The 16994-nt window shown below is 38.3% G+C and overlaps 1 protein-coding gene across 9 annotated transcripts in view; it reads right to left on the bottom strand.

Annotated features, from left to right (window-relative positions):
* The window catches only part of BLTP3A (bridge-like lipid transfer protein family member 3A), a 55573-nt gene that overhangs the window by 20028 nt on the left and 18551 nt on the right, over positions 1–16994 (bottom strand). For 6 of the 9 annotated variants that reach the window (XM_072945211.1, XM_015237521.3, XM_072945212.1 and 3 more), the window contains exons 2-8: positions 10154–10316; positions 10014–10052; positions 9213–9304; positions 5088–5277; positions 4644–4784; positions 4028–4198; positions 3160–3352 (exon numbers count right to left, since the gene is read on the bottom strand). In XM_072945211.1, coding sequence (XP_072801312.1) covers positions 3160–3352; positions 4028–4198; positions 4644–4784; positions 5088–5277; positions 9213–9304; positions 10014–10052; positions 10154–10316 — 989 coding nt within the window. Of the gene's footprint in view, positions 1–3159; positions 3353–4027; positions 4199–4643; positions 4785–5087; positions 5278–9212; positions 9305–9970; positions 10053–10153; positions 10317–16994 lie in introns of those variants that run through there. The other 3 variants (XM_072945215.1, XM_072945213.1, XM_072945216.1) reach the window with 3 other exon arrangements.

Raw genomic sequence — 16994 nt, forward strand, 5'->3', positions numbered from 1 at the left:
TCTATGGCAGACACTAGGCATGTGCAGACCACATCTCGCCATTTGACTTTGAGATCAAGCAATTGATTGGAAGTCCTCCAATCAATCACAGCCATCTATTTGCCTTAGTTTATAGCCCTAATCTTCCATATATTTTGTGTACCTTTCATGAACTCAATATAAATGCTGCTCATGTGATACCCAAGAAAACTCAGTGAAAGAAATTAAATACTAAGGAATAAAATTTTGTTAGGTAGGGCTAAGTACTGTTATACCTAAGATTTTTTTTCACCCCCACCCTTCACCAAAGAATATTTTCACTGTCCAGAATAAGCAAGCATCAAGACAGAAAGATCAGTGGTTGCTTAGGGCTGTGAAATGGGAAGTGGCAGCTAATGGGTACAAAGTTTCTTTTAGGGAATGACAAAAATGTTCTAAAATCAGATTGTAGTGATGATCACACAACCCTATGAAAATACTTAAAAACAATGAGTTGTATATTCTAAATGGGTGAATTGTCTGCTATGTGAATTATATCTCAATAAAGCTGTTTAATAGAAAAGAGTGAAATTTTACCTACTGTGGGGTGATATCATCCCAGTTGAAAATGCATGCCCTAGGCTACAGGAGGGAGAAGATTTCACAGTCATGCTCCCTCTATTGGATTTATTTGGAACTAAAAGAATAAACTACACAGACTGAGCATATTAAAATAAGGTCTAGAACTGAAATCAAATACAATTACTAATTACCAACATATTTAATTATAAACACATAATAATATATGAGACATAAATAGTAAACAGTGTATATAAATGACTAATTAAAATTCTCCAGTGACCTGGTGGAAAGAGAACAACATAGCCTTATGAGAGATAAAGACAGTTTTGGCTCACAGCCCTTATCCTGAGAGAAACAGTTAAAAAGAGGCAGAAGAAACTCTTTTCCCTATCAATCACCAGGCTCTGCCCCAGAAGCCTGAAGTATCAGCTGCTCCACTTTGATTTTAAGAGACAGTGTTGCTCCATTTCAAGCCAAACTGTCCCCAACAACCCAACTTCCAAATAATTTCACCTCCAATAACAAGGGAAAGATGAGCATGTTAGTCAGGGGCCCCAACATCCAGGCTATAGTGTCCCGTAGTGAAAAAGCAGGTAGATGTAGCCTTCAAGGAGTCTGCACTGTCCAAAAGAACTTTCTGTGATGATGGACATCTTCTATGGTCCACAGACTATAATGAGAACTTGAAATGTGGCTGATGCAAATAAGGAACTGAATTTTTTATTCTACTTAATTTTAATTTAAATAGCTACATGTGGCTATTGTCTACCATGTTGGACAGAGAGTTCCAGAGCAACACTATCCAAAAGGAACATGTGAGCCACATATGTAATTTTAAATTTTCTAGTAATTACATGAAAAAAAATTTTATGTGAAATTAATTTTAATACTAAACATTGTTTAAACACAATATACCCAAAATATATCATTTCCACATGTAATCAATATGAAAATAATTACCAAGATATTTCACACTCTTTTTTTGTACTATACTTGTGAAGTCCCATGTATATATTACACTTACATCCCATCTCAATTTGAATCAGCCAATATTTCAAGTGTCCAATAGTCATATGTGGCTAGTGGCTGCCATATTGGACAGAACAACTCCAGAGAATCTTACAGCCCTTTCTATAATACCTAGTTCTCCCTTCCCCATTCTTCCCAAATCCAGCTGGAAGAGTCAAAGTCACAGGAACTCTTTGTGTTCCTTGCCCCTTCACAGAGTCATACACTACACCTGGGTATGGCAGGCTGGGAGTTATCCCCTATCTAAAAATGTCTCATCCAAACCTTCCTTAAATTCCACCAAGTAGATTAATTTAGCTTATGGGGGCTTCAGAGAAGGCCAGTCATTCACATCTTAGTGTGGATTACAGGACCCTGCCACATGAAGAGAATAGTGCTACAAAGCCCACATCAAGCAAGAAGATGAAACTCTTTATAATGTATTCTTAATAAAGATTTCTGAAAGGATTAAAAAAAAACCTCAAATTCTTTATAGAAATACTTGGGAGAAAAAAAACAAACAAAACAATAATTTGTTTTAGCAGAGAAATTCTAGAATGAGTGGATGGCAAACCAGTGAGCAATTTATTTCTAGTGGTGACAAAAGCAATCTTTACACTGTCACTGGTCCTTTCAGCTCCTCCATATTGGGAGTAGAGAGGGGCTGAAGTCATTTCAAGACAAGGCGTAGAAAGGCAAGAGAAGCAATAGTGTTCAGTGCCTCAGGAAGAAAAAATAGTAGGTTCCCCCAAGGAAAATGAGCCTGGGTCTCATTAAGAGGCAAACATAACCGTCAGAGAGGATAAAGCAGCAAGAGAACAATATGACAGCATCTAAAACCAAGAGCTGATGGCAAAGGGGAGCAGAGACAGAACAAAGAGAATTGAAGGAACAGGCAGAGGAGAAATAATAATACCAAATTATTTGCCTATGATTAAGGTCCTCTAAATTCAGTATTTCATTTGAGCCTGATAACAATCTGAGGTAAACAAGTAAGATATGATTTAACTCGAGTTCATAAATGAAGAAACTCAGAGAGATGAAGCAATTCCCCTAAGGCTCATAAGGAAAGAAATGAGTTGATTACTTTTTCATCTTGAATAAATGTATATGTAATACCAATTGCTCTAATGAACAAAAAGGTATGAGAAGAACACAGCACAACCTCTCTACATGGGAAGAACACATTCACACATAATAACTATTTAAACTCAATCAAAAATCTGAAAATTCTGAGGTTTCCTATGGTTGAATTTACTCTCCTAAAAGCTGACACCAGTGGACAGCATTGACTACAGGACACTGGGAAGAAAAAATATATATACCCTGCTTGGGCTCTACCCCTGAAGACTCTCATTTAGTGGAGTCTGGGAAGAGTCCCAGCGCCTGTAATTTATTAAGTATCACAGCTGGTTTTGCTGCACCCTAAGGGCTGAAGAGCACTAACAGAGAGCTGTCACAGGAGCACTGAGGCCCAAGGAAGCCCTGTGATTAAGGGAAGCCAACCAAAATATGCCACAAGTCTTGAAAAGAGCCTTGCATCCCCAAGCTTTGCTCAAAGCTGAAGGCAGTGATGGACCACCCGGCCCAGGCTCAGGCCTCACGGGGTACCTGGCTCTCGGGGCTGGCTATCATCACAAATGTGCAGATCCAGGCGGGAGATGAGGAGATGGTAAGAGGACTCTTTCACATCAAATTTCTCAAAGTACTGGCTGAGGCGGCTGCTGTTGCTGTTGCTGCTGCCCTGGCTGCCACCAAACGCCTGGGCCCAGGACTGCTGGGCACTGGGAGCGGGCGGTGTGATCTACATGTGACAGAGAGAAAAACAGGAAGTCCAGGCCCAGAGAGCTTCCCTGCTGGCTTTCTTTAAGCTTCAGTTCAGCTTGAAGAAAACCACAATTTGATAAGATGTCCTTTCCCTCTAATAATTCTTCACCTGGGTTTTAAGTCTGTTCCACCTAAATAGCCCAAGCTCCAAAAAGCCCAATTATAACTAGTCTAATGACTCTTGAGTACTTTTCTGAGATTTGAATTGCCTTCTAAGCTCTCACTCCCCAGGACCTAGCTGACTGATGCTAAAACACCTCCTCCAGGAATTCTTCCCTAAATGTCTACTTTCAGCCTGATAGTTGGATGCCTCTTCTTTGTGCTCTCATGCCACAGTGTTTATCTCTATTACAGCGCTTATCACACCATACTAACTTGTTTATGCTCCATATTTTAAGGCAGTGAGAACTCCAAAGACAGGAACACGAGGCTTTCCAACGACTTGTACTGTATACCTAACACACTAGAGGCACCCAATAAACAAAATAAATGAATAAATCAGAGGTACAGGCAAAGCCTATGCACATCCAGAAGTGAATGACAAATTCCCCAAATAAACCTAATAAAGTCTAGACCCTACCTATGTTGGTATGAATTTGGTCTGGCCTACCATCTCCCCACTCCCACCAAGGGTATCTATTTTGCCTCTAACCTGTACAGGTTCAGGGGCCAGGCTCTTTCTCTGCTGGGCTGACTTCTCCACGGCTTCACTCAGCGACTCTGCATATTTCATCATAGCCTTGAGCTGCGAGTCAGTTAGCACCCAGAGCAGGTCATCCAACAGGAACATCAGCTTGGAGGCTACCACATTGCAATCTTTGGTCTGAAGGGGCCACACAGAACACATGGTTCAACATCTGGTACCATTCCAACTCCTCAAACTGACTACTGCCCAATCAGTTTCAGAGATGGCTTTTTAATTCCCAGCACATGAAAGGAAAGTATCAAGCACCTTGGAGAGTCAATTTCTTACAAAGTCTCTAAAGTTCTCTGTGATTAACAAGAAGCAGCAGTAGTCAACGGCCAGGTGTCTATGTCAGTGTTCCTATATATGTCAGGGTAAAAAGTGTGTTTTCCAAAATTAAAATGCCAGGGAGGTAGAAATGTTCTCTCATTGGTGGATACAGTGCAACACTGAACTGTGGGTCCTCCCCTTTCAAATGTCATTCCAGGGGCCAATAACATTAAAAAAAGAGGAAACACCAACTCCCAGGCTGTCTAGAAAAATTAAAGATGGAAGTTTTCATGAGGACAGAGAACACACTCACTCTTCTCTTCAGGGCTATTTGGATCCTGCCTTGGTTGGTAATAAGTCTCAGTGGAGTGGTGACTGGGTCCTGATCACCATTGTCTGTAGCATATGCCTCAATTCGAAGTGTTTGCCAAGTTATTTCCTTAAATGTTAAAACCTAGAAGGAGAGAAGGTAAAATGCCTTAATTCTGTGGATGAAATTAACCAACAGGCAAGGGGGAAAGACTGGCAAGGCAGAGACTCCCACCATTCTCAAGAGGGCTCCTACCCACAAAAGGCAGTGGATCAGAGATTCATAACCAAGGAAAGGATGTAACAGTAACACTGGACAGAAGGGATTCTTGGGTTCCCAGGAATGGGGAGCATTTGAGGAAATCTCCAAAAGAGGAATGATAACCTTTAAGAATCAGCCTCACTTTGAACCCTCTGTTTTTCCCTTTTGCAATGCCAGAGTTGTCACCTCTCCTCGGCGGGGGTCAGTGATGCGGGTGAGGCGAAGGTCACTCTGCTGCCAGTTGGGGTTGACACTATAGCCCTGGAGCTGCCACAATTCAAAAGAAGCGTGGAAGGCCTTGGAGTGAATCTTGATGGTAATGGAATTGACGATGATGAACATCCCCTCCACCACCTTCTCGGCAAAGCCATACTCACTATGACACACAAGGTAGACCAATGTTCAGAATCATGTGAGACTTTATGAACACTCTTTATACTAGAAGACATCACACAAGACTGTTAACAATGCCTGTCTTTGGGTACTAGATCTGTGGATAATTATTTTTTTCTTTATTTCTCTCCTCCCATTTCTACCTTCTTATATTTTGTAAATTTCTAAAATATTTTACAATGATGCTGTACTCTTTTTAATGGGATTTTTTTTAAAGGATAGAATAAAAGAAAAGGTTGACCTGGAAACAATCTCCCTTCTGTTAGAAGGAATAAATTGAATAAATTCACAGTCCACAAACTACACAAATACATATCTGAATATTGTCTGTGAAGGGAGATTTAACTACAGAAAGGAAACACTAGGTTTGTATAACATCTTCAGAGGCAGAGCAAAGGCAGTGGAAAGAGAAAAGAAGTACAGCCAGGTGAGCATGACGTTTAATACTGTGAAATCCAGTCAAGAACAGCCCCACCTCTACCCTGTCAAATAGATCCCAAAGAGCACAGCTGTACTTCACAGTGAGAGGTCAGAAATGGCAGGGAGAGGAATGAAGGCCATCTTAAAGTCCTTCTGGATGTGAGAAATATAGACATTCTTGATGTGTAGGTGAAATCAGTTCTCACTGCAAGTAAAAAGGTGGTCTAGGAATTACAAGCTAAAAAAATACATATATATATGTGTGTGTGTGTGTGTGTGTGTGTGTATCTTTGCAATTTATATCACAAAGTGCTAATATCTCTAATGTATAAAGAGTTTCAAAAAACTGAGAAGAAAAAGACCAAGAGTTCAATAAAAATGGGACAAAGTAGGGACAGTTAACAGAAAAATAAATGCGCATAGATATTAAACATAAAATGATGTTCAACCTTATTCATATATATCAAAACTACACTGAGAGACATTTGACTTAGGACAAAAGTGACAGTGCAGTATGGAAAAGATTGGGTTTTTTTGCTTTTAATATTTATTTGACATGTCAAAACTCCAATTTTCCATATAATAGCTTTGAAGTGAGACTATTAATCTATATGCTGGTTTATTTACTGCAGATTTCTCCCATATGGAGATTAGTAAAGATTATATCTAGTTTTGTTTATAGTCTTATTTCATATTATTTTCTTGCAATGAGTAGATGATGAAAAAAACATTAAATTATATATGCATATTCAATTTAAGAAACACGACATACAGCACTTTATAAAACTTTTACCACAAAATTTAAAAAAATAAGTTATATCCCATATCAAGAAAAACTGAAAGAAAATGAAATGTGTCCAGAAGAAGATAATTGTTGAGGTACCTCAAGGGTAAAATTTTTTTGGATGATTCTTTTTAATTGACATACAGTCAGTTTACAATATTGTGTCAATTTCTGATGTACAGCATAATGTTCCAGTCATACATATACATACATATATGTTCCTTTTCATATTCTTTTTCATGATGGGTTACTACAAGACACTGAATATATTTCCCTGTACTATACAATAGAAACATTGTTTATCTATTTTATATATAGTAGTTAGTATCTGAAAATCTCAAACTCCCAGTTTATCCCTTCCCACCCCTTTTCTCCCATGGTAACCATAAGTTTGTTTTCTATGTCTGTGAGTATGAAAAGACTGTCTTTTCAAATGGCGCATGGTCAATTTGAGGATATCCATGAAGATAAAAAATAATATTAACCTCTATCTTACATCAAACAAACAAAAAAAAAGTTTCAAGATTGATTGTAAAATGACACAACATTGTAAGTAAACTAAACTTCAATTAAAGAAAAAGATTTATTGTAGATCTAAATGTGAAAGGTCAAATAATAAAGCTAGAAGAATAAAGTTAGAAAAAAACATAGAATATCTTCACACCTTAGGATAGGAAAAGATTCCTTAAACAAAACACAAAAAGTGCTAACCATAAAGGGAAAAATAGATATACAGGACTACACTAGAATAAATAATTTTGGATTAACAAAAAACCAACATTAAGAGTGAAAGTGAATCCATAGAGTAGAAGATATTTGTAATACATGTATGTAACCAAGGACTTGTTTCCAGAATATATAAAGAACTTCTACAAATTAATGAGAAAAAGACAAATAATCCAAAAGATAAATGGGAAAAATACATCAATGCTTTGTGAAAGAGGATATCCAAAATTCTAATAAACCAATCATCAAAAAATGTAAATTAAAATCATAATGTGATGGGGGAGGATATAGCTCAGTGGTAGAATGTGTGCCTAGCATGCACAAGGTCCTGGGTTCAATCTCCAGTACCTCCACCAATTACCTCCCTACCACACACACAAAAATCATAATGTGAGACAAGTATACACCTACTGGGTGGCTAGAGTAAAAAAAGAGACAATACTAAATGCTAGCAACAGGAACTTTGATGCACTGCTAGTGGAGAAGGTGGTACAAGCACTCCGGAAAACTGTCTAGCAGTATATCCTAAAGTAGAACATATGCACAGCCTATGACCCTGCTAGATAAACATAAAACAAAAATGTGTACATATGTTCACCAAGAGTTATGTACAAGAATGCTCATAGCAGCACTGTTCTTTTTTCTTACATATTTTAATTTACATACAGAAAAGTTCATTCTTTGTGGCGTACATGTCTAGGGTTTTGACAAACGCATAGAGTCAGCACAGTCATGTTAGAGAACAGCTCCACATAACAACAGTATACTTAATAGCCAGAAACTAGAAACAAACCAAATGGGCATCTACAACAGAATGGATAATTGTGGCATATAATGGAATAATATACAGTTATGAGGATGAATAAACTATAACTACATGTAGCAATCCAGATGACTTTTACAAACATATTGAGCTAACATAGGTAGAGACAGAGTATGACATACTATGTGATTACATTTACATAACTTTAAAAATAGGGAAAACAAATGTATGGTGTTAAAAATCAGGATAAAAATTATCCTTAAGGGTAGGTATGACTAGGAAGAACACAAAAGGCTTATGGGATTCTGGAAGTAGTCTGTGTCTTGATGTGTTAACAATGTAAAGAATCACTAAGCTATACATTTATGGTTTGTACACTTCAATATAACTTACCAAAAAACTACACTGAAATACCATGCAGCATCTATTAGATTAGGCAAAAGTCTTAAAGTCTGACAATATTCTCAACTGGCAAGGCTCTGGGAAAACAAGAACTCTTAAAACATTGCTGATAGAGGCACAAAATCATAAAATCCTTAAGGAGAGGAATTTAGCAATGTCTATCAAAATTACACATGCATTTGCCCTTTGACCCAGCAGTCACACTTTCAGGAATCTATCCCAAAATACGCTAGCAAAAAAGGGGAAACAAATCAACTGTCCATCAACTGATGAATGGATAAATAAAATGTGGTATACCCATACAACAGAATATTATTCAGCCATAAAAGGAATAGAGCACTGATATGTGCTATAACATAGCAAAACATGCTAAGTGAAAGACACCAATCAGAAAAGACCACGTAACATATGATTCCACTTCTATGGAATGATTAGAAAATACACAGAAAGTAGATTTAGATGATATTAAGGAATTCCTACTAATTCTGTTAATTGTGATGATAGTATTGTGGGGCTTTTTTCCTTTCTTCTCAATCCTTCTCTATTAAAGACACATAAACAGAAGTATTTACAGATGGAATCATATGGTATCTGGGATTTGCTTTCAAGTACTATACACATACACAAAGTGGCAGAAGAAAGAAAATGGTTAAATGTTGATAAATGTAGAAGTCAGATCTTGGGTGCATGGGAGTTTATTATACTATTCTCTCTACTTTGGTGTATGTTTAAAGCTTCCATAATAAAAAGCTTTAATATTTTAACCAAAAGGTGATCTGGACCAGTTAATATGCTAGAAATAACAGGATCCAAAGCAACTAACCTCTGTCCTGAAGCAAGGGCAATGGGAGACTGTCCATTGGGAGGCCGAGGTTCCTCACATGTCTTCATCTCCACCTCTACCTTATCCAGACACTGAAATGAAAGCCATGGAGAGCTGAGCATCTGCACAAAAACCCACACAACACAGTCTGTGTTATATTCATCTCTGGGGTCCAATACCTAGTTGAGTGCTGTGCCCACAGTGGGCAGACAATAAACGTTTGTCGACTGAATGAATTAACAAACTGAAATGCAAAGAGAGGCTTCGTCTACCCTCTTCTATTTCCAACAACAGCAGAACTCCATGACAAGCATGGGATTAGCTCACATCAGAAAATGAAAACAAAAATCCAAGTTACAGAGATAATACTATTCCTGGGGATTCCAGTGTTTCAGATAAAGATATGTATCAATCAGTTCCTAAGGGGCTTTCAGCTGATAATCACCCAACAGCCAACATGAACTAACCTTCTAATTTTCCCTCTGTCAAGAATCCAGAGGAAACATAAAGGTAGAACCTGGGCAGCAAAACTTGTTATAAAAACAAAACAAAACAAACAAAACCAACTCAGGATTCCTGGGTCTGTGTCTCAGCGCTCATTGCTCTACTGCACAGTAGTTTCAGAAAAAGCTCAGACAATATTCACTGTGTCTCAGAGAGACACTCACAAGTCAGACAAAAGTACCCACACTCCCAAAAAGGATGGCCTATCAGGACTCCTCCCCTCCTTCTCTCAGATCTTTTAAAACTGTACCCACCTCCATCCCCATTTGATTACTTGCAATCAAGAAAGGCCATTACCAAGCAAATAGGATGTGTCTTCAGCTTTGTCCACTGGATCTGAAATAGGAAAGCAAAGACTCAGGGCTGTGGGAGCCACCCCACAAAAAGGCAGGCCTGCTGGCCAAAGAGAGCAACAAGACCCTGACCCCCATTCTCACCCGGATGGAGGCCCTGTTGCAGTAGACCCGAGTGATGGCTAACCAGGTGGGAAGCTCCAGCACATTCTGTAGAACCTCTTCATCTAGCTCCAGGTTGGTCAGCTGACCCTCCCCTTTCAGGGTGCTCAAATTGATTTTGTCCGGTGAAAGATTCTTAGTGAACCTGAAAAGAGTGGTGATAAGAAGCTATTATATCCATGGAAATCTGCAAATGGTTACTACAGCCAATAACACTTCTCAATTTGGAAGAAAGAGCAAGTTAAAGAACAAATGTTGACTAATGACCACACTATCTCTATGTCATGTAAGATGTTAGATGAAACATATCATTGTCATGAATGTGTCGCCTTTCTACTCTAGAACCTATGAAGGGGATTCTGGAGAAATGGCTACAGCAGTGGTAACATAGCTTTTGGTATTTCTGAATCCTCACATAAAGACAGAGCAACTAGATAACAACTGAAAAACTCACGGATAACATTTAACACAAAACCAGAAGATAAAGCACCCTCATAAACCCCCTTATACAAGCAGCAGAGGAAAAAGCATCAACATCCACAAGACAAGCAGCTGTGCAGATCAGGAGAGGAAAACAATAGGGCATCTGTCGGACCAGAGAACAGAACAACCCCAAGATAACCAAGTACTAAATGAAAAGCGATGCGGGCCAATCTGAGAATAGCAACTGAAACTGAAGGGGCCTTGTCCCAAAGGAGCTGAAGCAGTCTAACCCTATAAACTCATGAAACTAACCAAGGCTCCTTCCTAGGACAGGGTCCCCACATCGAGAAGAAACTGCTAGGCGAGGAATCCAAACTGAGTAAGACAGAAATGAAGAAAAGATATGGTCCAAATAAAAGTGAGACAGGGTGGAGAGGGCAACAGACCAGGACACCTCACAAAGCAAGTTGTTATATTTTTTTTAACACTACTTGAAACAGAAGAGGAAGCTCTATGAAGTTAGAACATAAAACAGTAACAGGCTAATTATCAGCTTGTTAAGTAGGATAAAGTGAAACTCCAGACCCTTACACATACCTTTACTGATGTGATAAAAGAACATACAACCACCCATAGCCTTGCCAAAGGGACTGAACCTGAATCTCATCATGCTACTGAGTCTAGCTGCTAACCTGCAGGAAACACAGAAGACTGAAGAAAACTGCTGAATTGCACCATAAGTAAGCAATCAGCAAAATCCAGACCACAGGAAACTACAGATCAAGTGGCTTGGACAAAAACAATTCACACAGGCAGTCTTCTCACTATTCCACATGCACTGTCCCCAGTCTCTGCTCATGTGCTCTCGTCACCCACTCCTTTCCCTAGAACGTCCCTTTCATGAGTTGCCATTCAAGGCCCAGCTCATGACTTCTTATCCAGGCTTTCTTTCCCCAGCTGCTGCAACTCATATTAAACTCTTTCCTTCTATATCCCTGGAATCTGTAACACACATTTAGGTCATGATCACAGAGGACCTTAGGATGTTCTTTAATTCTCACATATGTAACCATCCCTATGCAATTAGATGTTAAGCCAGCTTTAGGTGAGGGCTTAGTCTTAGCCAACCTTCCTAATCAAAACGGTTACCTGACAGAATGCTGGGCCTACATACCTCTTAGCTGCCTACCCTACTGACTGACTACTGCCAGCCCCCTTCTCTCATCTTTCTGGCTGGATCAATTTAATAAGGCCAGTTCCTTATTGCCTTACCCTCTCTCCTATATGACAAATTGTCTAGATGAATCTCATCCCTGTAATTTCCCACTGTTGCCTCTAACCGTCACTATTTTCTATCCCAAGAATGAATTATATTTCTCCTTCCATCCATAACTACAGTTAGCTCTTATACATACTAGATGCTAATAGCTGACTTTAGAGTTATATGTTGTTTACCAATTTTTATTTTTTCACACATATCCTTTCCTTTTACTGAGCATTTTCAGTGTTGTTGTTTTTAACTGGACCATAAGATCATGGTGTGCAAGAGCTTTAACCTTACAAATTTTTTCTACAGCGGCTAACACGTACTATGTAAAAAGGCTCTGTAACAATTTTTAAATGAGAGTAAAAATTTCAGAAGCTTATAAATATATAAAATAATACTGTATAATATTAAGTGATACATAGGAATGCACTGTCATGATAACAACAAACTCAGGAAGTGCTTACCTGTAGGACTGCGGGAGGGGCCTACAGAAGCTTCACCTGTATGAACAATGCTTATTTCTTATGTTGGGAGGTGACCATATAACTGTTCATTATATTAGTCTCTATACCTCTTTGGATGGCAAATATTTCATAATAAATCTAAGATTTCTATCAATTATCTATTGTATATACTAACTGTTGGGAGAGTTACTCCTCCATGGCTCTCTTATACTCCTACATGTCTAGGTAGGTAAGAAAAACACAAAACACATGACCCTGACCACTCCTTACCCAGGTCACTTCTCAGGATTGTGTTTGCCTACAGCAGTTTTGAAGGATGAAGACCTTTGAAGGATGTCCCGCCAGGACAAAGAGCAGGCTTGCTTACAACTTACTATAAAAGCAATGGATTCCCCAAGCTCAATGTTCCACTCCGGTTAACACATGGACAGGCATTCACCTGGGCCCATTCATATCACTCCTATGGGACTTGTGGGGGTAAAGGGAACTAATGCAAACCTCTGTTTATGATTCTTGCTGGGCTATGAGTAACAAAATCCTTTGTCTGACCCAGGAGTCTCGTTTTCTGCCAGCATCCATGAAATGCAGCAGGCTAATTATTAGCTTCTAAATAGGGTAAACTAAAATCCCAGACCCTTACTCATATTTTTACTGATTTTAATTCATAAAAAAAAATTTAATCAGCATTTACTTAGTACGAACCAATTTTATTCTCTGGAAAAAAAAAAGTTTTCTATAACGGCTCCTATTCTCTAAAAACTAACTTGCCACAGAGGGAAAGAAAAATCCTCTTGTCCTGCAAAGAATGGACACCTACAAGGAAACAGGACTGGATATGAAAGAAAAAAAAAGAACACCTTAAACACTTCTACTACAAAAAACAACAAAAACAATAACTGAAAGTAAAGGAAGATACAGTGCATACTCCTGAGGAACTTACAGGAAACCCCTGAAGGAACAAAAGGAAAGAAGAAAACAGAATTCAATGTTATTAGTTAACACTAGGTATCGGCAGGCTTTCTTTTTCAAGCTCCTTATGTATTTATATAAGCTATTACAATTATTTCCTCCCAGCAACCCTTTCTCTACTTTTAAGTATTCAGGGAAGCCACATGAGCTCAGAAATTGGGGTGGGATATGTTTCAGAAGTATTAAAGATAATAATTTCTGAAGACATAAAATGAGTTTTGAGGACTGTATGTCTCCTCTCCTCTGCACAGATTCTGATAAAGACTCCACGTCCCACCTCAGCTGAGAATCATGGTAGCAGGGAGACATTGTCAGAGATGGGAGTAAGGATCCCTTTAAAATGCAGGAGCAGGGACAAGAGGTTGAGAATCACTAAGATAAGCTACTTTTCCTTACGATAAAAAGCTATTTTGGAGAAAAGAAAGTGATAGGGATTTTTTAAAGTATGTTTCACTCTGAAGAAAGAGGAACATACTTCAAGTAAAATGAAACAAACACAGTCAAGAGTAAGTTACACTGGGGGGAAAGGTATAGCTCATGCTTAGCATACACAAGGTCCTGGGTTTAAGCCCCAGTATCGCCTCTAAAAATAAAATAAGTAAACCTAATTACCTCCCCCCTAAAAAAAAAAAAAAGAGTAAGTTACACTGCTTATTAGCACTAACATTCTCTGATTACACCAAGTAGTTACCATACATCTAATTTCTATAGTATTCTATGCAAAATCTAACTCTATTTACAGCTCCATATAAAATATATATCATTTTTCAAGCCTTGACAAAGTAAAAATGTATGAGAGTATGTTAAATTTCATCCTAACCTTGCCAGTATTTAGGGCAATATGTTTCAAACTATGGAACTCTAATCATGAGGGTGGAATCACTTTGGTATGTTTATTTTAACACGCAGCTTATTGGGCCATACTCCAGATACGCTGAATCACAATGAGGAAGGGGTTAAGGAATCTGCACTTTAACAAGCTCCAGGTGATTTTTCTTTTCTCTAATGCTAAAGAATGGTTTAATTTCAGGTTTCAGTTAGCCACTTAAGATGACTCAAAGAATGGAAAATGAGAGTCTGCAGATAGAAAAGAAATGCATAAATTCATTCCTCAAGAACGAAGTTTCAACCTCTATTCTTATATAGCTTAGTGGTTAAGAGCACAGGCTTCAGAGTCATATATGGGCTCAAAACCTCTTTCTCTTACTTACTAATGCTGTGACATTGTTTTTGTTTTTTGTTTATTTTGGGGGGAAGGTAATTAGGTTTATTTATATTATATTATATTATATTATATTATATTATATTATATTATATTATATTAATGGAGGTACTGGGGATTGAATCCAGGACCTCGTGGGTGCTAAGCACGAGCTCTACCACTGAGCTATACCCTCCCCAACTTATTAATGCCATGACTTCAGAACAAACTGATCAACCTCACAGAAACTTTGGGATTAAAAGAGCTAACTAACATATATTAAATACCTGGCATTTATTAAATGCTCAATAAGTAAATAGTAATCATTATTATTTCTGGATTCTATTGCTCTCTCCCTTTAGAAAAGGCTTAAATTATTATCTTAATAAAAAAGGTTTAGAAAGCTTAGATTATTATCCTAGGACTCAGGTTGTCTTCAAGAGACTTCAGATCTACCTTTCTATCTCAATGTATCATCCCTCATTCCCAGTATGCCCTTTTCTATCCTTTCAACTTGTGTATCTAAAAACTGAAAACTGAACAAGGTTAAAATTGAATTAATATTCCCCAGAAAGCCTTCCTACTACATCCCACTCTGGCTCCAGGAAGAGATTTTCATCCCTTGTAGCTCTAGTACTAAGGGGTCACTAGAGAACAACCACGGATAGGGAATAAAATATCAATGAAGCTTGTCAAAATCCAGTTTGTAAAGGCAAGGTCAACCAGTAGAAAACAACAGGCCTACGGGTAGTAACCAGCAGAATTCTATGGACTTTGTAGCCATGTCATCTGGCAAATGACAACATTGACTTCTTCAGGGCAGTTGTGTGGAGGAGAGAACTCTGTGCCCCACTTTACCCTGAGAGTAACCAGGTGGATTTATGTTCCTGATTATCATGGAAATGACTGCAAGTGTGTGAGCACCAGCCAGCCAGGACTGGGACTAACCTCACTGAGGACTGCTCACCAGCCTATTGGCATAATGCTCTTGTCAAAAGCACTAACACAGAGAAACAACCAGAAAAGCACAAGACCCAGAAGGATCCATCTACCCCGCCCCAAAGTGGGTAAGTTCCCAGACAAGAATTGATATTTTCAGGTATTACACATTAGAATAAGCAAATGAGAAGATAAACTTCATTCCACTATATAATTTTGACTTCTAAGAGTAGCGAATCTCTCTACAGAGACTACCTTCTTCAATCTCTGTCTAGTCATACAATCTCTCTTATCTTTTATCCCAGATGTTTTTACTCTGCCTGAACATATAAGAATGATGATTTAACATCTTCTTCTAGGCCACCACTGAGTAGGGAGATGGACACACAGCTTCAAATAATTGTCTGTCTTTTTACTTTATAGGTTAGGCCATATCAATGTCCTTTGGTCAACTAAGAAAGATAATTTATTTTGTACACACATGGGGAAAAGCTTCATCCTCTGACTTGGACCAGCAAAGCCAAACTACTAATGATAATGACAACATTTTACTTTGTACCAGACACTGAACTAAGGAATTTTAACATCTTATCTCAATTAGTCTTCACAATACCCCATATAAGGTATGCATCATTATCCTCATTTTAAAGAGGAAGATCATGAGGTTGAAATGTGAAGTAATTTGCACAAGGTGACAAGGCAGGAAGAGGCAAAGGTAGAGCATGATCCCAGCTCTGCTCACTGGACTGTTTTACTTCTACTAACGTCTTCGCTTACTATCGTGTTCCTCCAGAACACACCTGGCACAGAATGAATTTATAAGGTATCTCAGAAATGGTTGGAGGACATCTTTTCCCTTTTTACAACCTACCATGGACTGCTTAACCTGTGTAAGAAGAATAAATCTAAGTTTTGGGGGTAAAGTTACAGTGTAACTCCATCAAATACTTTTCTGTACTTCACAAACCCAATTAAATTAATAAAGTCTTTCTTAAGTATGCCCAGGGCTAATTCACCATCACTGTAGCAGTAATGTCCAATCTCTACCAAGACACTGACAAGAGACCACAGAGGTTACTGTGCCATCAGCTCTGCAATCAAATATGCAAGTAAATAGGTAATCATCAAAAACTGAACAGCACTAAATGACTAAGGGTTCTTTAGTTATGCTCTAAGGACTGCTTATGGTACAGGCAGGTCTGCGGGTACACTATGGACTGTTCTCCCATAACAGTAATAATGATATAGATTTGCTTTTTCATTTATCAATTTACTTTTAGGAGTCAACAAAATTACCTAATTAGCTTCTAAAAAATGCATAAGAATTCCTCAACTGGTTTTGTCTCCATTTTATCATAATAACAAAGAATAGGTAAAAAGGTGATCCATGAAGCCAGTTGTTACAGGAGAGGTTTGTAGAGGTTTGCTCAACCAAGGAAATCACTGATCTGAAATCTAATCTGAAATTAGCCAATAATCCCTGGCACAAATTTCATTCAGCATTTGTGGTCCTAATAGAGGATGACATCACTGAGTCCAAGGGTGGCTGAAAAGACTAAT

Source organism: Vicugna pacos, chromosome 20 (genome assembly GCF_048564905.1).
Source record: "Vicugna pacos chromosome 20, VicPac4, whole genome shotgun sequence".
In the NCBI taxonomy this organism is placed as follows: domain Eukaryota; kingdom Metazoa; phylum Chordata; class Mammalia; order Artiodactyla; family Camelidae; genus Vicugna; species Vicugna pacos.